At 39.5% G+C, this 23,464-nt stretch overlaps 2 protein-coding genes across 8 annotated transcripts in view; both read left to right on the top strand.

The window, feature by feature from the left end:
- Window positions 1-1,532, top strand: part of SOGA3 (SOGA family member 3) — a 33,772-nt gene extending 32,240 nt beyond the window's left edge. For 2 of the 3 annotated variants that reach the window (XM_056344476.1, XM_056344475.1), the window contains exon 7: window positions 1,280-1,532. In XM_056344476.1, the coding sequence (XP_056200451.1) occupies window positions 1,280-1,390 (111 nt within the window). In that variant the 3' untranslated portion in view covers window positions 1,391-1,532. Of the gene's footprint in view, window positions 1-895; window positions 911-1,279 lie in introns of all 3 variants that reach the window. The other variant, XM_056344474.1, reaches the window with a different exon arrangement.
- KIAA0408 (KIAA0408 ortholog) lies at window positions 85-23,241 on the top strand. Of its 5 annotated transcripts, XR_008822709.1 has the most exons (8): window positions 85-1,616; window positions 8,350-8,456; window positions 12,502-12,700; window positions 15,592-15,933; window positions 16,291-16,370; window positions 17,702-19,079; window positions 20,964-21,197; window positions 22,155-23,241. XR_008822709.1 is itself a non-coding variant. In XM_056344477.1 (7 exons), exons 3-7 carry the CDS (start codon window positions 12,566-12,568, stop codon window positions 21,135-21,137), a joined length of 2,109 nt encoding a protein of 702 aa, XP_056200452.1. In that variant the 5' UTR covers window positions 85-1,616; window positions 8,350-8,456; window positions 12,502-12,565; the 3' UTR covers window positions 21,138-23,241. The 5 variants fall into 5 exon arrangements, 4 of the variants coding, with proteins under 4 accessions (XP_056200452.1, XP_056200454.1, XP_056200455.1 ...); XM_056344477.1 differs by having other exon boundaries at window positions 20,964-23,241; XM_056344479.1 differs by having other exon boundaries at window positions 12,557-12,700; window positions 20,964-23,241.
- The last annotated feature ends 223 nt before the right edge of the window (window positions 23,242-23,464 follow it).

Below are 23,464 nucleotides of genomic sequence, written 5' to 3' on the forward strand. Positions count from 1 at the left end.
CTTTTACTTATTACGGCCTACAGGTAAAAAGGCTCTGCCAAGTGAATTAAACCTCAAATTTGATGTATGGCACATGAAAATTCTATAGACAGTGAACAAAAATCATTATTTCTTAAATTATTTTAAATCCTCCTTTGGCCATATGAAACTTGTTCTACCAATGGGGCTGTTTGTGAACAGTGAATAAGTCTGGTCTCCTGGAAATTGAAAGTATTATGGTCTAGGAGGTGGAAGATTTTACTTCTTTCTGGCTTTGTACCTGCATTTGCCAGAGTTGTGCCTTCATCACCAGTAAAGGTGGTGCAGCATTTTTGGCACATAAATGAACACAATTGTTTTCATAGTGGTTGGGTTCCTGTTAAATGAATAGAAAGAAAATCTTATTGATTTAAACAGGAGGAAACATTAAATTTTTGAAATTATAGAGAATATGTCAAACCACATAGAAAAATAAAACATGCAGATCTACTTTATGCAATCACAGAGCCACACACACACAGAGTAGTGTGAATATTGGAATTGCTGTAATTGATTGTATCTTGTTGAAGGCTTATGGGTCACTGCTTACGTGCAGCAGTGACTAGCATCTTTTGTGTAGTCCATTTTTATGCAGAATTGTTCCAGAGGGGTTTTGGGGAGCAAATTCCTTGCTGACTCAAGATCTTTTGCCATGAAAAATGGAAACTACCTACTGTTATCTTACCATGCAATCCTAAAGTTGGCAAATCTTGTTATTGCTTGTGGTATTATCCAATGTTTTAGTAAGTCTTTTGCTGTGTTACTTTACTTTATGTTGTCCTGCTGGTTTACAGTCAAAGTAGTTGCCAGGTGAAGCTGAAATCTATTATTTCTTATTCCTATGCTGACTAATTAGTCTTTTGTTTCCTTGTATCAGAAAGTCACAGACGCAGTGAGTTTAAAGCTAATCAATTACTATACGTGTATTGCATGCAATCAAACAGAAACATTTAGCATGCTCACTTTCTGATCTAGCAAAGCTCTGGGCTTGTAGAGCTCCCATTAGCTTAAAGGCAGAGTACTGCATAGGTGTGTACAAATTTAAAGCAAACTAATTAGTATTTTCTCTAAACAAATAACAATGGTAGTTAAATTGGACATTTCAGGGCTTGATCATGCAGAACTCCTACTGAAGTCAATGGGAGGTGGGCTTTTGGTCCCTCCACAAGCATAGTCTGATTCACTATTTATTTTGTTGAAACTTTGGACTTGCTATTCCATTAATTGACTGTTCTCTTTGTCTTTGTATTTACTTTCCCAGATGTTCCAGCCTATCATTTTACTTATTCTCATCCTTGTATTATTTTCATCTCTTTCCTACACAACAATATTTAAACTTGTCTTCCTTTTTACACTGTTTTTTGTACTGTAAGCCATTCATCATTTACTGTTCATTGTAGTATTATTTTCAGTTTGTTTATTTTGTCCACCCTCCAAGATAAGAAGTGCAAGAGACATAGTTTCTGTAATAGCCACTGCTGTAAAAACACTGAAGACTACTTGTTTGCCAAAACCAAAACAAAACCAAAAAAACCTGCAAAAAGCATACCAAAAAGTCAACTGGTTGAATAGAAAACCCACTCACCGTGTTCTTCCAGGTAAGCAGAGAACTATTCACTTTGTCTGGTTTTATCATTTTTGAAGAAAAATTTCCCGAGTGACTGGAACCGATTTACTATTCATTAATTTGCACTAAATCAGAAGCAAAGCAGAATTATGCAGAGTGGGTGTGAGGAGTCTGTTCCTTTCCTCTTCCCACTCCCAGAAAAAGAATGTGTTCTAGCCACATAGGAATACTATAACCACATTCAATTTGTCTTCTGCAATTGTATGTCGCAGCTTGTATATATTTTGCATGATTGTAATGATAATGCTTTTCAGCACTGTATTATGTGGATTAGACACCATGGAGGGGACAAAATCAGAATGGTTGGTATATAGAGCACTATATCTGGAAATGTGGGCAAGAAGCTGGAGCCCCTGGGAATGAGGTGTACAAGGAGGAGGTATCAGCGTAGGCAAGGAGTCTTCTGAGAGATGTAGGCTGGCTGGATTCTTTCTGTGCTCTGGAAAAATGGCCATGCTGCATTCTGACTTGAATTTAAGAAAGTGATGCTAGTCACCTTGTCTGATGTCAAATATCTTTTCTTAACAACCGAGTTTATTAGATAACATCTTCCAGTCTGTAGCCACCAGGGCTCTGGATTCTCTCTTCAGATTTCAGAATGAGTTTTGAATGACTCTTGGCTTTCTGAGTGACCCCTGTCTAACCATGCCGTTGGTAGTGAGTGACCGTAGGTGAGGGAAGCTTGTGTCCATAGGTGTGCATCAATAGTCGCTGAATATTCCTGTCATGCCTACTAGAGGATGCACTGAGAACACAGGCGACTCAAGATCTTTCTATCACACTGAACACAGGCAGCTCCTACAAACAGTAGATCTCCCACTATGAAAAACTCATCTGAAATGCCCAATGGAGCTCAGTTTTCTTTTCTGTTTTATTCAACCCATGCTGAAATCACTGAGTCTCACAAATGTGAATATTCCAAAGGTGATATTTTACAAATAAGTGTATTAATGACATTTTTTGTGCAGGTACCATGATAAAAAAATGTAGTAATACATTCTGTTTTGAGAGAAGCACCTCAGAGGGAAGTAAAGGTTGGGCAATAAAATTTATTTCATGAGGATGAAAAAAATAGTAAACTCACAACATTTAGTATTAAACCTTGTTTTTCTAGCTTCCTCTCAGCAAACTCTGCAGGTGTAGTAACCTTGATAAATTAAATCACTTAACCTTCGTTTAATCCAAATACTTATTCCTACCAGGGGATGTTGTCATCTATACTTATTTTGTAGCTAGCAAGATATGTCTAAAGGAAATGATAACCAATATATTTGAGATTAGTAGATAGCCTTGGTGTCCTGATTAAGGAGAAAGTCAGGCCCAAAGTAATTCTGAGGAGTTTCTAAGCTGCTCTAATTTACTCTCAGTTGCCTAAAAGTTAAGTTCCATACGTTAGGAACTATTATGGCAAGATATGGTCAAACATATAATCCCTTCACAGTGAATTTCTGTAACTATAAAGACAATTCTCAAATCACTGGGAAAAGACCCTTTTGCTGCTTTTCTCTTGGCAACTGTTGTAAGAAATTTTTCAGCACCTGCTAGAGAAATTTTTTTTTTTCTCCCATGGATTTGCATTTTGGACATTAATAGTATAATAATTCAAGGCTTAAACCTGTCATTTCAAATCTTAGTACGAGACTGACTTTTTTAGTTTCTTTCTGTTTTATTGTCTCCCTTGGGGGAAGAAAAGATCATTTGCATTTTCTTAAATGTTATTGGCTCAATCCCATAACAGAGGAAAAATCCTAAGTAAATCTAATCTGAAGTTCTGGGCTTTCAGATCTTAACCCACACTTGTTTACACCTTTCTCAGCCTTGTATGTAGTAAAGATAAGTAGAGAGGGTTTGATTTACACTGTGTGTATCAGTAACAGTATAGTAACAGTCACTGTATCGGTAACACTGAATTTATACATTGAATACATCTTGGAAGTAACTGGCAAAGATTTGCAGCTTAGAAATCAGAAAAGGTGTGGATGAACCTCTTGAGACAAAAGGTGGAGCCAACCTCTGCACAGGACTGGAAATTATAACCCCATTGATTACTCTCTGTTTTTTCTTGCATATAGCTGGAGGTTTCCTCATCCTGATTCTGTCAAGCATCAACAAGGCAAACCAAAGCTGAGACCTTTTGGGACATTTAGTGAGTTATTACACAGGCTACGATCTGAAATTAAAGGATACTGAAGTGTACAAAATCATTTTAGAAGCTTCCCACAGTCTCTGAATCTGTGATGAGCAAGGAGAATGGTGAGGACCCCTGCAAACCTCAGTACAGAGAAAGCTCAGTGAGAAATGAGATGTGTTTTTCATGTCCTGCATTTGGGGACATGAAAGGGAGCTGTTTATCTGTTTGGCACCAGATATTGCAGAGAAGTTCACAGCCTTCCATTTTTCACTATTTTAAAAGCTGCTGAGAAAGCTAGCAAAATCAAAAGTGACATCTATCCATAGCCAAAAGATAACCTTTAGCCAAAGAAATTAGATTTCCATGCCTTGCTAAATTGAAATAGCTTGGTCTCACAAAGAAATGCAATGATTATATTTGCCAAGAAAGGAAGCACATTCTCCCTACTCAGTTACTGGCCTGGTGGGCAAAGTCCACCTCACAGGTGTGTGAGTAAGTGCAGCTGAACATGTCCACATCCTCTGTCAGGAGTGCGTGGGAGTCGGGCAGGGCAGACACAGACAGAACACAGCTGATTCACTAGATTCTGTCTGCCACATGGCTTGTAATTCTGAAGAACGGTAATATGAAAAATATAATATTTTGCTTTTACGTGGCAACAAGATGGATATGCCAGGTTACTTATCAGTTCCAATCTCTGTTATACTGATAGCAGATTTACAGTTCCCATTTTGGAATATTCTGGGGTAATATTAATATTCTGGCAAAAATGTCATTGACTTTGAACACCAAGATTGCCTTAATTTCACATTTCTCTGAAAGTTTAAGTTTGTTTCCTGTGTTCCCAAGGAATTCATTCCATGTTCTTTCAGAAAGAACAGATCTTGCATCTATAGATCTAATTCTGACATATTTACGCTTGTGTAAATCAGCAGTAACTCCAATGAATTTCTATGTAATTTAGAAAAATAGATGCATTTTTTCATTTAATGCAACCAGACACATCCAACAAAATTTCCTACCTGTATAGAGTTGGCTCTGAATGCCCTGACAAAATACCTCTACAAATATTTTCTTTACTGTTACAGAACAATTCCCACGATACTAGAATGATCATCTTCTCTAGGATCAGAGATACATCTTTCAACTAAAAATATCCATGCCTGAAGCTCCAGTTAGAGATAGAATAAGTGTCTGCTGACATGTGTCACCAGTGTTTCAGAATCAAAACTAGAATAGAGCAGGTGCTACAGTGCAGAAATATGCCTGGCAGTCGGAAAATAGAAAATTGCCAAAAACATGGCTGTCTAAATATGTGTTATAAAAAGAGATGAACTGCAAATGAACTTTGGGAGTTGTTTACAAAAACAAGCAGAGCTTTAGGATATTAGATGCCCTTCCCCTTAATCACCCCAGAATTTGATAGGTGAGTAGGAGACTTCTAAAGGCATCAGTATCGGGGACATAATTCCCATTGGCTTACATTTCTGTCTCTGATTTAATGCCAGGGGAAGTGATATTCAAACTCAACTTTTGCCATTACCCATGCAGTTGCCTATGGGGAAAATTACAGTGGCTCTATTTAAAGTAAACATCTAAAGTATCTGCCACCGATTTCCAATGTAACCTTGGAGAACTGACATGACATAACACTTTGTTGACTCTATTTCTCCACTAAGTTATATACTATTGCAGAAGTGCACAATAGTAAGAGGAGGCAGAATTTGTATTGCCTTCTGCCCGTTTCTCAATTTGTATATCTGCCTCTGAGATGTATTTGCCAGGATTATCAAGGTGTACATCATTCAGGAATCTGATGTTGTGGTTTGGTTGATTACAGGGGCGGCAGTGCTGTTCTTCCTTTTTGTTACCAGATTTCTGTGGGCACAACAAAATGGGTGTGCCATAACCAAGCTAGTACAGCAGAATTGAAGATGCTCTAATATGGTCTTGAGCACGGACTATTAACCAGAATACACACTACCCTGAGTGTATAATCAGATTGTAGCCCATGCTGAAACTTATACTCCTTTGTCTTCAGTTTTGCATGATGAAGAGAGAGTCAGTGGAGGGCTTGTTTAAAATGCCTTTGCACCTTTCTTGTTGAGGTGCTGACTTTTGACACAAGCAGAGCTGATACCAGGTATGGACAAAGTACACTTTGCCTGTGGAAGCAGTGTGTCAGATGTAGTAAACCTACAATAGCCTTCCTGTTTATTTTGCCTGTGCCAGAGGCTAGAAAGCCACATTTGCTGCTTTGTCTGCTACTGTTGGAGGAGGAACAGTCTCTGATGGATAACTTTTTTTTCCTACTGCTACACTTAAGGGTGTCTGGAACAATGACCCCAGGTTTTTAGAGCTCTCTTTATGCTTTCTTTGTCCCAATTTTTCTCTGCCTTTCCCGTATTAGAATTAGTTTAACATGGCCTTTTGACCTAAGAGTGGGGTCCCATTCTTCTCTCCTAATGAGCCCCTCAGTCTCACACATTTTTGATTCCTTACATTAGCAGAAAAGTAAGATTTTGACTGCGTAAAAACTCATCCCTGAAATTTAGTCCATTGTTTTCTTTAATTTTACTTTGTTTTACTTCAAAGAGTTTACATAACAAGATGAGGGGCATTGAGTAAGCAACATTAAAGACACAAGAATAATATAGCCTGTGCTGATGGATAAGAGTAAAAAAACATAGGTCTTTAGAGTCTGTCTTCATTAGCAGCAGCGCAGCTGCGCTGGCTTTGGAGAGGAGGCACCACTGTGGCACCCAGCCCGCAGCTGTGGGGTCAGTTCTGCTCCTGGGCACTCAGGCTTTGCTCCCAGCCACGTCAGCTCACATGTTGGGATGTAACCTCCCAAAAGAAAGTCACACTGTTGCTTTATTTTTAAATCCTTAGAGTTCAGAGACTGGGATTTTCTTCAGGGACATTCAGTCGTGTACTTGGGCATCTTTGTTCAATTTTTAGATCATCTTTGAAATTTTCACAAATAACCCAATTCCCATTATTTATGTTACATGGGAGCAAAATAACCACCCCAGTAATGTATCCACTGAGACTTACAGTTAGACCATATAAGGTAAAAAAATGTATTTTCCCTGAAACCTGCTTTGGTATTTGCTATAAAATGCACCGAGAGCTAAAATCTTTATGCTGTGTATGGATTTTATCACATAAAACCCAATTGTTTTAAAGAGGAGAGTGCTGAGTAAGCAAAGCATGTGTGAATCTTCGTATCATGTTCTTCGTCCCATTGATCCTCTTGTCATCAGCTGCTTGCCCACAAAAATATACATCACTCCTGCTTAGTGCATTTGAAGATGCCCATCTGATAGCAGAGTTTGTCCAAGTACTTTGTGGCCCTTCCTCAGGTACAGGTGTGGACAAGTGTTCCCTGAAATGTGAATTTTCTTGACTATGAGTGCTCTAAATTACTGTTCACAGACACATCCAGGCACACGTACCCAGCAGGGCAGTGGTATGTACGTGAAGCTTCTGCTGAGAGTCCCTCTCAGTGTGCTAAATGAAAGCAATTTAACACATAGTGCAAGGGGAGGGTTACTGTGGTGGGCAGAGATGCAGAGCTCCTCATGGCTGCAGCTCAGCAGGGGGAGCAGCTAAATTTTGCTATCCTGGCTTCAGGGTGTACTCTGGACTTACTTGCTGGATCATTTCTGTCACATAAGCTCCCTTCTCTCACCCCATGCCAATACTTGCTATGGGCACTCCCAGTGCTTTAAATCCAGACCGACTTGGGTTTGGACCTTCCTTGCTAGCCTTATGCCAGGTATGAGTTTCCCTGCACAAAGGAGGCTCTCCATCCACTCTAAAGTGCTTTGCTTTGCTTTGCTGAGACACAAAGTATCTTAACAGACTGGAGAATCTGATCCAGAAACTTTATAAAGTAGCAGAAATATTTGGGAATATCCCAAAGAAACCATTATCACCCGTCCCAGAATGCAAGACAGTAGGATTATACAGTGCCCAATAATTCTGCACTTCATAAGTGATAGCATATTTAGAGTACAGAAAAAGATTTTAGGGAGGAGTCGTTTGCCTTTAGCTATTTAAGATAGCTGTTAACCAACAAAACTGCTGCTTTAAACAAACTCCCTTTACAAAACAATTTACGAGGATTAAGTTGCAAAGCTCAAAATGATCATACTGAAGAATATAACCCTGAAAACTAGGTCTGGAAGGCAGCAAAGAATCTTCCTTTACAATACGGACGCTAATAAAAGAAACCTAAAATTGCCTATTGTCATAGCTTTAATATTAACACTGGCTGTTTTGGCAAGCTTTAAAGACTGGACTGCACTATAAAACCTAAAAATGTCCTGGACTTGGAGTTGTTTACACAAAATATGAGGAGATATAAAGTTACAGAGCTGGGGGTTGGAAGAGATGGCTTTAAAACCATCCTCCGTGCACTGACGTCACGTGGAAGCCAGCTGCTGGGATGATGCTGAACGGAACTGTTTTTCAGTTTGCAAAAGTTGCGGAGTTATTCGAAGAGAGTTTCAAATGCTGCCCCAGTTGAAAGGTTGTCTCTTGCTTAGCTTTCTTATTTCTTTTAAAGATCAAGATTTGCAGAACTGGATCCCAGCTAGCTATGCATTTCATTGCTTTCACTGCTGTTTAGAAATGGACTGAAAAACTTGCAAAGGATTTCTTATTCCATGAAAGGTATGGTTACAGTTTATTTTAAATCAGTGGGTTTGAGCAGTTAAGATTAAAATAAAAAGCAAATCACTAATATGGCAAACAGTTATTTAAACATCTCTAATGTTATTTATATGTAATCTGGTGTTCATGTATGTTATAGATGGTCGTTATTCATTAATTCAGTGAGTTTCTTCCGAGCAGGCACAGATATATCAACAGAGCAGGGATGACAGGTAGCATTGTGAACACTCAAGTCTCTTTCCTTCTTTCTTTCTCTCTCTCTCTCTCTCCCCCTCTCCCTTCCTTCCTTCCTTCCTTTTTCCCCCTTTCTTCCCTCCCTTCTTTCTTTCTTCTTCATATGTTTTCTTTCTCTTCTCTCTCTCTTTGACTCTATAACTCAATTGCCTTTTTCTAATGTATGAAGTGCACAGTATTGTGACACATGGCACAATTTTATAATTGAACCAATACATAAATTTACAATTTCCTTAGCCATCAAAAATACAGAACTTTGTTGGAAATATGATTTAATCGTGCTTTTTTCCTGTAAAATTAAGAGAAGTTTTGTGTATTTGAATGGTTGTGCACATCCAATCCAATTAACTGTTGAAAAATTAACTCTCAGCTGATGTCACTGGAGATTATTTTCAGAAATTATAGAAGTTGGTTGCAAACTATTTTGCATTTTTAATATGCAGATAGAAAGGGCATGGGTAAGACATGAGGGAATAATAACATTAACATCAAATAGTCACTTAAAACATTTTTTGCTTGAGAGGAGGGAGGGCTAAAGGAAACGTTAAGGGAAAATGCAGCTGATGTCAACAAAATTGATTATTTGCTTGAATTTGATTGCTGTAATGAGCTTCTGACCTTGTGTAGGACACGCAGAAAGTGCCAATACTGCAAGAGCACAGATACTGTTCTGATACACACAGCAAATTATAATGTGGCATTTTACATCCCTTTGGGTTGCTTAAGTCATGTGAAATACTCATAAGGACATCTCAGTGCACTATACAGACAGAGGGTATACTACTAGGACTACAACTTGGATTTTATTGCTAGTAGGGAAAAAACCAAGCTCACCCACCCCCATCTACCCCCAAAAAAAGGGGTGGGGGTGGGGGTGTCATAGGAGTTAAAACTCTCTGAGGAATTTATCCACTGTACAATAGCAGCAAAACTGTATAGTCACCCAGCTGCAAACATCAATAAACATGAGTTTTCTTCTCAGAATTTGTGTCAAGAGGAAATTGGGGAAGGATAAGAAGCAATACAAGCTTTTTGTGGATCTTAAAGCTACAAATAAATGACTACCTGTAACTAACCTCTTCTAAGATCTGATTTCATTTTGATAGTCTCCAGTCTCATTTTTTAGTCAGAGTCCTGTATGAAACAACTTGGAAATTGTTAAGATCCATGCAAACATGGCAATAGTAGTTCCCTGTACTAAGAAACCACCAGGGGCCTTTTCAATGCTATATGCATGCTTGAAAGGAGTACATATTATATATCTATTCTTACATGTGTAAAAAAAAAAAGCTGTATAGTACTGACATTCTAATAATACACTGCTGATTGAAGCATGGTCATTATTACTAATAGTGCACTAGCAAAATTTGAGCAAGTTATTGACAGTTTATGCATGCCTGTCTTGTTCATGACTTTACAGTGTTTATACATTTTTAAAATTTTTCTGACATGTATTTGAAGGATTCTAGTGGAGTAGAGAGTTGATTTTTATTTCTCAAAGATGTCTTGGAAGGTTATAAAGACATAAATGTAGGCAAAAAAAGGGAAGAAAGCAAATGACTGTGCTAAAAATCAGAATCTTTGAATTAGCAAAGTGAGAAAATATTGGAATAGTTTTAAAGTTCATTAGCAATAGATACTTAGATTGCAATAGGTCTTCACTGCAGAAAAAAAAATAAAAATTTTATTATTTGGTTTTGGTCAACACTTAATGAAATACAAAGCTGAAAGGCTGGCCTGGAGAGATGCAGTCCCTATAGCCTGGCTATCTTCCCTAAGAAGCCATGAGCAAACCAGGGTTTGACTTCTTCTGTGATGAGAATGCTGTGCTGTCTTTCAGCAGCTCTTGTTTTCAAGGAGTTTTATGTTTTCATAAGGCTGCCCTGTATGGTTTTAGGCAGGTGTAAGAATGGTCTGAAATCTGCAGATAGTTGAGGGCCAGATTGCCATTTCAGAGGTCTAAGGCAGGTCTGAGTCAGAGTTTGGAACAGTGAGCTCCAATACCACGTTACATGGTGAGATGGTTACACTGTTGTGAAATGGGCTAACAGAGATGTTTGAAGCATAGTCAGCTTGTTCTCTAGGTCCTCCACCCAAAATTGCTTGGGGTAAACAGTTTTGCAGCCGCTTAATTAGGATTGGGGCTATGATGGCTGTCAGCTCAGAGATCCTGTAGCAGGAATTCCTATGACCCAAAGACCTGGGTAACCCACTGGGCTTCAGCTGAGCCCTTCTGCTTACTTGTTCATAAAAGAAGCTGACTCCAAGTGTGGATCAGCTTCCCAGTCAGCTGAAATAACGCAGACACTGGTAAGCAGTGATTACACAGTAGCCACAGCTGAATCAACAAGACTTGTCCAATAAAATACAGGTTGGGGAAGAACTTTGCATGAAGCTCAAGAATTTTGACTATATCAAAGCAAATATGGGCAATAAAATGGGCAGTTCCTGTGAGCTGACAATCACTGACCATCAGCCAGGGAAATGAACAAATTCCAGGAAGGTAAACTGGGCTTACCCCTAGTTAACTCTCTGGTGATTTATTTGCCTGCCCATACGCTGAGTTTCTGTCAGGAGACCAAAGCAATGCAGAGGCATTTTGTGACTAGAACTAGATTCCATGGCCACCAAAGTTAACACAACAGCTGGATTTGGGAGGCAGAGTTAACAAACTCAAGTATGGGTGTGTACCAGCCATTACACCACAGGAACCATCATAACTAAATGAAGGAGTGTTGTTTTGGCCTTGCTGGCACAGTAAATGTACTGATGGTAGTGGAGTTTCTATTGTAAAGCCTAAGAAAGCAAGAGTAACTCCAGGCCCATAAAATCTGTTTTGCTCCACAGTCAGCTGAGCAGATCCAAAATATTTCCGTTAAAATATACATTTTTAGTGGTTCAATTAATAATTTTTCATTCACAGATACTAAGATACTAAAGACTTCTGAAGGGGAAGGAGAAACTGCAGTGCAAATCAGTTAAATATTTTTGAGCTAGATTTGAGTTAGTGCTAAGGTTTTGAACTAGATTTGAGTTAGTGCTATTGGAGAATAGTTTCTAGTTTTCCCTATGCTGGTCCTAGCACTAACATTTATAGATTTAGTTTTGTAAATCCAAAACACACAAACTCTTTATGTTGACCTATAGTCCTTTATATAATAGAATGATCCTTTCTAGTGTATATGTATGCTTGTTACCTGTTACTAGCTTTCCTGTCCTGTTTTCCTTCATGTATTCTAAAGCATTCATATAGCAATGAGAACTTTCTGCATGTATCAAGTTTACAGCCTTCAACTGCCAAAAGACTGTCACGGTCTTTGTCGTGCTACATGCATGTGTAAAAGGGGTGCATGAGCAAACATGATACCTTTACGCTTCCAGTTGTCTTTTGAACAAATGTAAAAATAGCTTTCGCCCTGAAGGACAGACATTGCAGGATCCCAAGGTCCTGAAGTGCCATTCAGTATTATGCAGACTCACATTTCACTGAAAACAGGTTTATAGTGAAGAGTAATGGCAAAGATGCAAAGTGGCCACAGTACAAAGCCTACTGTGGCAGACGTTCCTGAATTCTATGATGCTGGATGCGTGTCCCTCCCTGCTTTGCAGGCTGGGCCTCTCTGCCCTCTGGTTTGTGTCCTATGATGCTTAGTTTCTCCATATTTCAGTCACAGTCCAGATATATATCGTGCAATCATACGATGCTGTCTTCTGCAAGGACATTTTGGTTAATTATTTTGGGGTTTTGCTTAGTTATTTTTTTCCCTGAAAGCTAGAATCAAACACAAGACTTATTCTGATAAACTTCCAGGAAACATTCAGGGAAGAAAGAACAAAAGCAGAGCTATCCTCTTGCTGTCACACAGACTGTAACCATGGACCTGCGTAAACAGCTGGAGAATACTGAAAGGAACTGGAATAAAGAGAAGATGGAATTGCTGGAGAGATTTGACAATGAAAGGAAAGAATGGGAATGTCAATGGAAGGTCATGCAGAAGAAAATAGAAGAGGTACTTTTAAACAAAACTCTGAACACTAACATTTTCACTTGGGGTGAAGTGACTTGGCATCACTTCAATGTATTTTTTTTCTGAATTATATCCTATTTCTTATCTGTCACTGGAAGTTTCTAATAGCTGATGGTAGGATGCAAAGCCAAGGGTTAAACAGTATTTGTGAGTGCTTATTTACTAGTCATGGATATGAAGCAGGAGGTTAAATGTCACCTTGTGTGAAGTTTGCTATGGTATTGTTGGCGGTATATACTACTGCCAGTTCTGCTGGGCGTGAGCCACGCTGTTGTATTATACATGCTTTTTTCAAGTATATGCTAAACAACTGCATATACGGGGTTTAGGAAAATGCATACTTGGTAACAAAAACTGTAGGTATTACAGTGCACTGGCAAAAAGGAATTAGATGGCACAGATCTGCTGAGGTAAATAGTAATGTTAACAAGAGCATACATTAAACATACAATAAAGCATATGTATCATGTGTAAAATCATACATTAAACACTGCATGATGCAGAATCATTCTGACTAAAACCTGCTCCATTTATGGACAGCCTTTAGTAAAGGAAACAGCTATAGTATATAGCATGAGAGTCCTGACACCACTTGTGTTTATACATACTAATAAACACTCACTCCCTGCCATTTGTAATGCATCTCCTTTCAGAAATAGCTAAGGAAATTATTTATTATTCTTTTGTCCCCAAATTGTCCCTGCAGCAGAACCCTCTGGCACCCTGTAATGCATAAATTGGATCTGCCTTGGCAACATCTAGAAGCAAGTTTTTTCACCACTGAGCTTTCCACATTTTCCATAATATACACATGGACTAGTTTTGCTTGTTCTCTGCCAACACTGTCCTGTGGCTGGGTGACACAGGAATGTATGGCAGAGATTGCTCACATGAAATTATGAGAAGGAAAATGATCAGAGCCAAATGAATTGCAGCCATATACTGCCTGTTAATCCAGCCTGCAGCATAATTCCATAATGTCAGCTCTCTTATATTTTACCTGCAGTTCTTTCAGACATTGGTATTACAGTCTTTGCCACATTTTGTCTTTTGTGTTAGGACTTTTCTGCCCAGTCTTAACCTAACTTCACCGCCAAGGTGAGAGTGCTTCAAGAGCTAGTAATGTTCCGTGTGTGTAGTTGAATTTGCATTTTTTTAGGTGTATAAGCTGTTTTGGACTGAGAATGTGTTGTGAAAAGGTACCCTGGCTATCAATAGTCCTGACAATGGCAGCGAAGACCATGTTTTTAACATGTTCTTTATTAGCATATGGATTAGGAAAGCATGACAGAGACAGAAAAAGAGATTAAGAATGGAAGGGGGCTGAGGGGAAGAGAATGAAGCAAATGGGTGATGCAGGACCAGACAGAACTGCATGTGATACCCCAAGGTTATCAATATCCTAAGGTCCCCTCTTAAGCTGTGTCTATAGCTGCCCAGGATTTCAGTTGCCTGACATTTCTTTCCCCAAAGCCACATGGCTGGAAAAAAGGGGAGATACCTTTTAAATGCCATCATCTGTAGAGGAATTTCCTCAACAAAACTTGTGCCACCTTACCAGCTTGTCTTTTATTTGGTAGTTTTCTCTAGCCCACCAAAACCTAACTTAATTCCTGGATACCTCCAGGAAGACTTACATGTTTTAGGAGATGACTTTGTTGAGTTATGAGGTGGTATCCTTCCTTCTTACTGCTATCCTGAGTCCATGTGAGGCCCTCATTTCTTGGAAATTACAAAGTTCAACCCTCGGGTTCCATGAGCAGCTGGGCTTTGGGAGTGAAATCTGAAAACCCAGGATGAGGTCAAGTGTCAAGTCTCTGAACGTGAGAACACTTCTAATCCACAGCACTACCCATGAAATGGCCACATGTTCTTCATGTTGTTATTCTTCTTCACTGTCCTTCCAAACACTGTTGTGATGGCCTTGTGCACTGCAAGAGAGCAGGCAGATGGCTGTTCCGAGGTGCCTGCTCTGGGCTTTCTTTGTAAGTGCAAGAATGAAAGTTTATAAAGAGCTGTGGGATTCTTGGCACTGGAAATGATACTGTAAGCAGAAGAGGGGTTTATGATGTTGCTATTTTTTCTCATTATAATTTCTCACAGTTCCCTAGTTTGAATGTGCTGGGTGACAGGAATTAACACCTTTTCATTTACTAATGTAGCCACTGGATCTCAGCAGATAGCATGAAAGAAGAGGGTAACAGCGCATTGCCAAATGATACCATTCTGCAGTACTGATGTATCACTCCACTCATAGTGAAGAATTTCACTTGCCTGAGAACCAGAAGTCTGCTCTAGTCAGATGGCGCTGTATATGATGAAAATTCACTTCCCCTCATTAAACTAATATAAACACCCTGTAATATAGCCAGAGCCCTCCCCTCCTTCACATCCCCTCACATTCTCCATCCATCAGATCAATGCTGTGTCCAATATACTTTAAACACCCTGTAATATAGCCAGAGCCCTCCCCTCCTTCACATTCCCTCACATTCTCCATCCATCAGATCAATGCTGTGTCCACCACACTGTGTGCTGATATTACTTGGAAGACAACCATACAACTTCTGTCTCAAGGCAGGGCCGTTGACCTTGTGTGATCTCTTCCAGTCCCATCCTATGGGTGGAAGCCATACATTAAAACCATGGCAAAGAGTTTGTGAATGGTAACAGCTCCGTCCTCATCCTGTGACAATAATGGTCTGTGAACTATCACACTGTGTGACTCAACACTTCTACTAACACATGTATAAAATCTTTCTACTTGGTGCTACTGACTGAAGCGTCATTCAAAACAGAAGCCAAATATGTTCTTTTATCATAAAGTTCATCACAGTACCAGGATTTAATAGAAGGTTCTATTGGTTTTTCAGCTTTACCAGGAGGTAAAACTTAGAAGGGAGAGCAATATGAGTGTCCATGATAATAAGGCCATTCAGAGCAAGATGCTGCAGCTGTCCATGCATTCCCCTACTTTGGAAGAGAGTGACACAGTGGAGCTAAACTATCAACACAGTGTGGCAAATGACAGGATGGAAAAAAGGAATTTGCTCAGTAAAACAGGACATGAATGTAAAGAAAACAGAGCCAAGAGCAGAAACAATACTCTGTTAATGGACAATCTGGCCTTTGAGAACTGTGAGAAACCTGAAGACAGCCTCAGCATCAAAACTTCCAAGAAAAATGCCAAGAATTATATTGGTGATCTCAATTTAGTAAGTAAAGTATGAGCATGTTTCAGTTACAAGAGTGAGGAAAATACTGAGGCTTTGGCCTGCCAGGCTAACCTAAAGAACTGATCTTCCTGATTTTAGCTTTCCAACAAGTCACTGTCTCTACCGCCTCCTCTGTTTGCTGTGGATGAGTGTCCTCTCTCACTGTTTAAATGTGTTAAAATGTGTTAACAGCATGCTTTTTACCTCCATTCATAACCTGGGAGCATTTTTATATCTTTCCTTGTGCTGCTTTCCTCTGCTGTGAGTCTTAAATGCAAATCACCACAAGTTTAAAAATAATTCTGGAGATACCATTTAAAAGGCTTCTGTTAAAGGACTGTTTTTATATTTATAAAGGCTCTTAAAGAACTTGCCAGAGTCAGTGAAGAACTATGCAGCTATCAAGAGGAAATTCGAAAGAAGTCCAACCACAGAAGGTAGAAACATATTTGGATTCTTTATATTAGAGGGAAAAAATGAATAATGAGACTGTGCTCCTGTTCACTTTGAAGCGGGGGGATGCTGTTGAATTTATTAGGACTTGGGCAGTTCCTATCCTCCTAATGTTTAGTGCTCAGCACAAAACATTCAAATGAAATATACTGAAATATGATACAAGGGTACATTTTGCTAGCAAAAGGGAGTTTATCTGTAGAACTTACAAAATGAAATTAGTATTTATACAAGATTAAATTGTACTTGTTTCTAATGGCTATATAGAGGATTGGGAAAGTGAACAGATATTTCTGATTGCCCTGGTCCCATTTCCATGCAGTTCTATACAACACCTTATGGGTTTGTTAGGCTGGGAGGTTTCTTACATTAAGCCCAGATCTAGCCTTCATGTGTCAAAATCTAAAAGGGGATGTGTCGGGGACTGATAATCCAAGAGTGCAAAGAAGGCAAGAGAAGGAAGAACAACCATACATTTTTACTAACAGAAACCTGGTAAGCCAGACCCTGAAAAGTATGGCAAATGAATGTTCCACCATCTGCTAAAGATTCAATGTTCATGGTCTCCTTTAGCAAGCTAAACACTAGTCTTCCTCTCAAGTTGTGCAGAAATTCTCAGAAGGTAAGACTGAACCTGGGTGTCACAGGGTGCATACCATGAAAGAGACAGAAAAGCTGTGTCTCAGCTATGCTGAGACCCCCATGGAAGTCTGCATCATGACAAGGTCTTCTCAGATGCTCTTAAAGAGCAGAGGGACTTTTTACACTCTCCTGTGCAATCAGTTGGCTGTCTGTCACCAAGTTATTACGTAGCATGGTTAGTGTTTGTATCTTTAAAGCAAATAGAGTCATAGCTGATGCACAGTTTCTAAATCCTGGCTGAGAAAAGTGAGTTTTTAACAGATCTCAAAAGACACATTTTTACTGTCATATGTAATGTTAGGAAACCTACACTATGTCCTAAAGTTTTCTTAATTTGCTTCATAGTCAGGTAGACTCTCACTGGAGTTGTCAGAACTCACAAGATCCCACTGTCCTTACTGTAAGGCAGTAAGAAAACAATCTACAAAAACAAGGAAAAAGGATTTTAGTGGCAAGGGAAAGGAATACAAGATTCGCTTTGTTGAGCTTTCTTCAAATTCTTTGTTTACGTTTCAAATATGCTGGATGTATCAGCTGCAGTAAAACTGCTCCCAAATCTTTTTAAGCAACCAGTGTTAAAACACCTGCTCATGGGGAAGATGAATCCATGCTGAGGTCTCCGGGGGAATACCCTTGTTGCTCATCCCTAAAACACCTCTCCTTTTATTTCCAGAATGAAGTCACTTCCTTTCCTGGGGGAATTTGAGGAAACTCAAAACACAGTTATTCTGCCTGAAATGAACCATGTGTCCAGCAGTGAATCACAGGCATTAGTTGCTTCTGAAACAGAGGAACATAATAATAGGAAGAATCTGATGAGCTCCACCAAGGCTTTGAAGGACATGTCCTATGGTGGTCTTACTGGTGCTGACAGAGGAACAGAATTCAGACCTTGGCACAAGAAAGAAGCTCCACCAGTTCCTCCACGGAGCACTTCTCGGCACCTAACAAATTCACTTTCTGCAGCTGTACAGCTTTCTGAAGCATCAATAAGAGATCCAGGCATCAAAAGCAATTGCAAGGCTCAGGACTGTAGGAGTGGACAGAAACTGATGAAGCCTTCACCTATCAACCAGAATGAAACTGCAGCAGCCTGTGCAAATGAAGGGCAGGCTGTGAAAGGTCCTGTGATGGCAACTGCTGCAATACTTGTAACCAAAAATGAGTGCAATGTACCAACAAATTTCTGCCACAACACGTGGGCATATGATGTGGGCAAACTCGGAAAAGACAATAAAAGTGAACCTTCCTCACTGTCAGCCCAAAAGAGTTGTTCAGATGGAAATATGGCCCAGAGCAACAAGAAGCACCAGAAACAAAATCCCAAGTCTCACAGCAGTCCTTATTACAGCAATGACTTTTATGCCCCTGCTACCCTGCACAGTGATCTTTTGGAAGACTCTAGGTATACTTTGGGAAAGACCCAAAGAAATGAAACTTTAGCAGCAAAGATCGATGAGTTTAACCGGACTGTATTTCACACAGATAAACGTAACAATGCTTTGCAAGAAAACCAGGTGCCTCGAACAGTATCAGAAGATCACAAACCTTGTGGCCCACTGTGTGACTCTGCTATTAGCAGGACAGAAACTGTAAATGCATCTTGCGTTTCAAATCCCAAATTCTCTGCAGCAAAGGAGCAGGAAACTAGCAACCCCAGCAAAGCTGTCAGAACAGCAGGGCAACAAAAGCAAATAAATGGACTTCCAAATACTAGTGGTTATAGGCACATGCTTCACGAGCATGACTGGAGACCAAGTAATCTATCCGGTCGCCCGCGTTCAGCTGACTCAAGGTCGAACTATGGTGTTGTTGAAAAGCTTTTGAAAAACTATGAAAAATCAACAGTGACTTCTCCATGTAATGCAAAATGCTCCAAAGATAAGTGGACACGAGCAAATTGTGAATTCACCGATGGGGGTTGCGAAACATTGAGTCAGTATTTAGAAATGCTCCAAATTGAGCAAGGAAAGCAAGAATTGCCAAGGAATTCAGCCAGGCATATTGGGCAGCAACTCAAGCAAGGGAAAGAGCGACAGAAGTTACCAGAGGTAAGGTTCATAAGAATGACAAGAACAAAATAATTCAGTTTCATACCAAGTTTCAGATTCTAAAATGAGGCAGGCTAATGCGCTATTGTAAATAATATGCAGCGATAGACACTTTGAGCCAGGATTTGGATGAATCAGGAATATTTCCTCTGAAGGGCAGAAGAGTTTGAGTAAGTATGACTAGCGAATATGTGTGCCAGATTCTGATCTCTGCTGCTGTTGTGTAAAGCTAGATTTTAGCTGCAGTGCAGTTATTCAAGGACCAAAGTAGTGAGAACTGCAATCAGGTTTTAACTCCCTCCCTCGTTCCTGTAGCTGATGAGGTATTTCACAAGCCTCCCCAATAGCACACTTGGCCATGTCAAAATGCTAGAGGGCTTAGATAGCATTCTTCAGCATCCAGGGTGCTGCTTGGTTCAGGATTTCCTTGGAACTCTCTATGAAAAGGGGTATTGTAGCTCCATAAACTTTCCAGTAATAAAATGACGTCCTCTTACTCTTGTCTCAGTTCCAGGCTTCTCCTATATATTCAAGCATAGGCTTAAAGTAACAGAAGAGTATGGCATGACTAATTAATTTATATTTGGCTGAATTTTATTTGCAGAACTTTAGTAATATTGCCTTTGCCAACATTCTTTCTTAATGAAAAGAGAAACAGATGGTTTTGAAAATACACTATAAATTGCAGGTTCTGTAAAAGACCTGCAAAGAAAGAAAAATCACTTTTCCTGAAGAGCTCCTTGGCCAACAATCACGAAGAGATGTGCTCCTTAGTGTCTCAGAAAAGAGAAGACAAATGTATTTTGAGCTGAGAAACTTAAATGGGTTCAGACTGTCAGCTGTTATGCTTTAAACTCTCACAAATTCACAGACTTCAGTGAAGCTATGTGGATTTAAACAGCTGAGAATCCAACCATGCAGATTTTCTTTTGCACGTCTTTCCGACAGCCTTGCAGTGATGCAACATCTTGCTTAGCAGATGCTTAGCTTTACTACAGCACAGAAAGAAAAAACTATGAAGCTTCCGATTTCCTTTTCATCCCATCAGCTTTTGATAGGAAAACAAATTTTCATCTGTGAATACATAAGGAAGAAATAATGACTAGATAATGATTGAATTTACATTGGTGTAAAGCCAAAATAACTTTACTAAACCAACTGGATTTTTTTTCTCCATAGGTTTACACTTCGTGTTGTCATTTCTAGCCACACAAACTAAGTGTAGAATATTGTCTAATTAGGGAGCACCGTTTTAGGTCCAGCAGCATTCATGTCTCTAAAGACATAAAGAACTACACATGGCATGAGGCATTTGATTTATTTTCAGTATTTCCAAATTACATCGCTGTGGTTATGATCAAAATCTGTTGGTTTTCTTGTGTATATAAGGCTCTGCATGTAGACATGACACTGCATTAATACACAACCACACTGAATTAGTTACTAAGTGTAAACAGCATCATGTTGCACTAATGGAAACAGAGTTCTTAGCAAGATGTGACTGCTGAAATAGGATCTATCAAAAAATACCTGAAAAGTATGTAGCTCATACCCCAGTAATGTTAAGATGGTATCCTGAGTTCTACTTTTAGAACAGTACACAGTGTTCATTGACAAAAAAACTTCCAAAAATGAAAAGAAATGAGAACTGAATGCCACCTTTCCTTGTGTCTGACACTTGTCTCCATATATTTTAAGCTGCAACCGATGTGAGAATCCCTATACATAGAAATAGCTGTTCTTTTGCATTCTGCGCATTACTGTGCTCCTTTTAATAGCTGGAGACCACCTGTTCTGAGGTCACCCCAAATGTCTTCCTGCATTCCCGCTGCATTCCACAAAAGCCGTAACTTGTTAAAGCGAGAAATTGCCTTTGTGTTCTAGATATCTGTGCCAGCTAAATGTTTGAGTGGGAAGGGTTTCTCCCGGCCCGCTCGGCCAGCAAATCGACGCTTACCTTCCAGATGGGCATCCAGATCACCGTCAGCACCGCCTGCTGTGAGAAGAACAGCATACAACTGCTCTGTCTCCTTTCGGTCAGAGACCTCCGTAGTCTGAACCCAGAGCTGGGTCGGATGGTGTTGTGAAAGCTCTACGCCTCATTATTAACTGTGTTCGGTATGTGCTATAACAACCACTTCCACACTGTTGTATCTTGTCCAAAAGTGACCCCCACCACATGCCGGACAAAGCGTTTTGAATCTTAGGTCATCATCACCATGGTCTTCAGTGTTTTTATTGAAATGAAATAACTATACCCCTGGTTTTCTCTGGTTTTTTTGGTAATAGCTCACAAGGAATTTCTTTTGAATGGCATCTTCCTTAATTTGCCAATCAGTTTTGAGTTGAAACAATGTATAGTGCTGTATATTCTGACTCTTCTGCAAACAGCAGAATGTAAAGCTGTATGCATGATCATGTGTTTGTAGGTGCATGTGTTGGACTAGGAAGTATACAGGTCTGTATTTAGAAGAGACAAACTGTGCTAGTGTTGACATTGAAATTACAACCTATATGCCTACATATATATATATACTTTGTGTTTATTTTAAAAAGTTTGAAATATACAGTCCTGATGACATTTATATTTTGTATCTCTTTTACATAGGTTCACAGGTGTAGTATTTAATGTACAAAAACTAAATATGCATTTTTGTGACTGATTGCAGCGATAATGCCTTGCACAATATGTATCTGAAGCAGACTAGCTCGACTGATGCATCAGTCATGCTTCACGGCATCCTCGTTCGGTTTCCTAACCCTTATGATGCTAGGACAAAATACCCAAACATATTTTTTTTTAATTAAAATATTATATGATTTGTAATACATTAGCCTTTTTCAGCACCAGAGACATTTCTGAAATGTTCCAATCCCTTTTAAAAGCTTAAATGTGCCATTATATATATAGCATACTGTAAACACTTCGGTAATTTCGACTAGTGTAATATAGTTTATGAAGGGAAGAAAAGGGTTGTATGTGCTCAATTCTGTAAAACTTATTTTTCCTTCTAGCATTATACTTTGAGGTTTGGCAAAGTCAGATAACAATGGACTTGTTTACTTTCACTCAAGGCAGGAGAACAAGGACCATTGTTCCCAGTGCTGCAGCCACACTCCTTTTTTACTCTTCTCCTAGACTAGAGTGCCTCAGCCACTTGCTAATTTACTGCTCCTGGACTGACTCGTGGCAGTCAGTTACGAAGTTTACTTGCACTCTGGCAACAAGCTGCATCTAGTATGGAAATATTGCATCGAGGTATGATCACAATGCTGCCTGAAATCCTAGACACATGGCGTTGGAAGTATGTTTTTGCCATCGCATGAATTGGTATTATGGGCCGTCTGAATGACATGCACAGAGCCTGGCTTGTTCCTTCCCCCAACGTGAAAGAAATCCAGATGCTACCCAGACTCTTGCTGAACTTTCAGAAAGACAGTGTCCTTCATCCTGGAATTTTTGCACCCTTCTCTAGGCTGTTGCTGGAGGCATAGTGCGGTAACAATGACAAATGTTACCTTTAAACAGCACGTCTATGATAAAAGGAGTAGAGAGGCACTTCTATATCAGCCGGGTCTTGTCTTGCAACTTTTCTGCTGCTGCTGGAGAAACAGTGTGTATTCAAAGGAATTTCAAAAATCACCCCAGGATCCATTAATGTGCACATCTTCTTATGTGAATGTAAAAAGGATTTCAGAGAGAGTGTAGGCTTTTGTCCTAGTGAATTGTATATGTGGCAATATAGGGAAAATTAATTGTGCTTAATTTGATAGTGATCTGTTGTCCTACTCCAGTCATGTTGAGAATCCATGCCTTTTTCCTTCTTTTTAGGGCCTTATTCTTCTTTCTTCCGCACAACTTTGGTTTTGCAGAGCAAGAAGACAGGAGGCCATGTGTTCTGAGCAATACGGCCTGTATGGTAGTACCAGTAATTGTTCAGGCATGCCACCATGGGAGGGAGCAGGCATTAGAGCCATAAATCCCACTTTATCATGCCTTTATGGCTGCCTGCATGGCAAAACCATGCTCAGAGTACTTTGCCCAATCTAGACTTCCGGTCTTTTTGAGGTATAAGTGGTGGGAAAATCCCACAGACAGATCAACAATTAATCAAAATTTACTCAGACATTATTGCAGTTATTACCGAAAAATATACAAGGACAGAAAATATTGAAGGAAATTTTGAGGAAAATTTATACAGTTTGGTTAGAGACAAAAATCTGTGTGCTTGAGTAAAAAAATCAAGAGTACTATAAATTTGCCTGTTTGCCCTAATTTAGAGATTGCACTCCATCAGCTTCCTTAGAACTAAAAAAATCAGAGGTGATTCATGGTGATTTTGGAACATGGCTTAAGAGTCTAGCTAACTGGAAATCAGCAAACC

This window comes from Falco biarmicus, chromosome 6 (genome assembly GCF_023638135.1).
Source record: "Falco biarmicus isolate bFalBia1 chromosome 6, bFalBia1.pri, whole genome shotgun sequence".
NCBI lineage: Eukaryota > Metazoa > Chordata > Aves > Falconiformes > Falconidae > Falco > Falco biarmicus.

Excerpts from the sequence above, each read along its gene's own strand:
- KIAA0408 (XM_056344477.1), top strand. The coding sequence starts at position 12,566 with ATGGACCTGCGTAAACAGCTGGAGAATACTGAAAGGAACTGGAATAAA. Across the intron at positions 12,701-15,591 it reads TGCAGAAGAAAATAGAAGAG|CTTTACCAGGAGGTAAAACT; the intron begins GTACTTTTAAAC and ends TTGGTTTTTCAG. Across the intron at positions 15,934-16,290 it reads ATATTGGTGATCTCAATTTA|GCTCTTAAAGAACTTGCCAG; the intron begins GTAAGTAAAGTA and ends ATATTTATAAAG.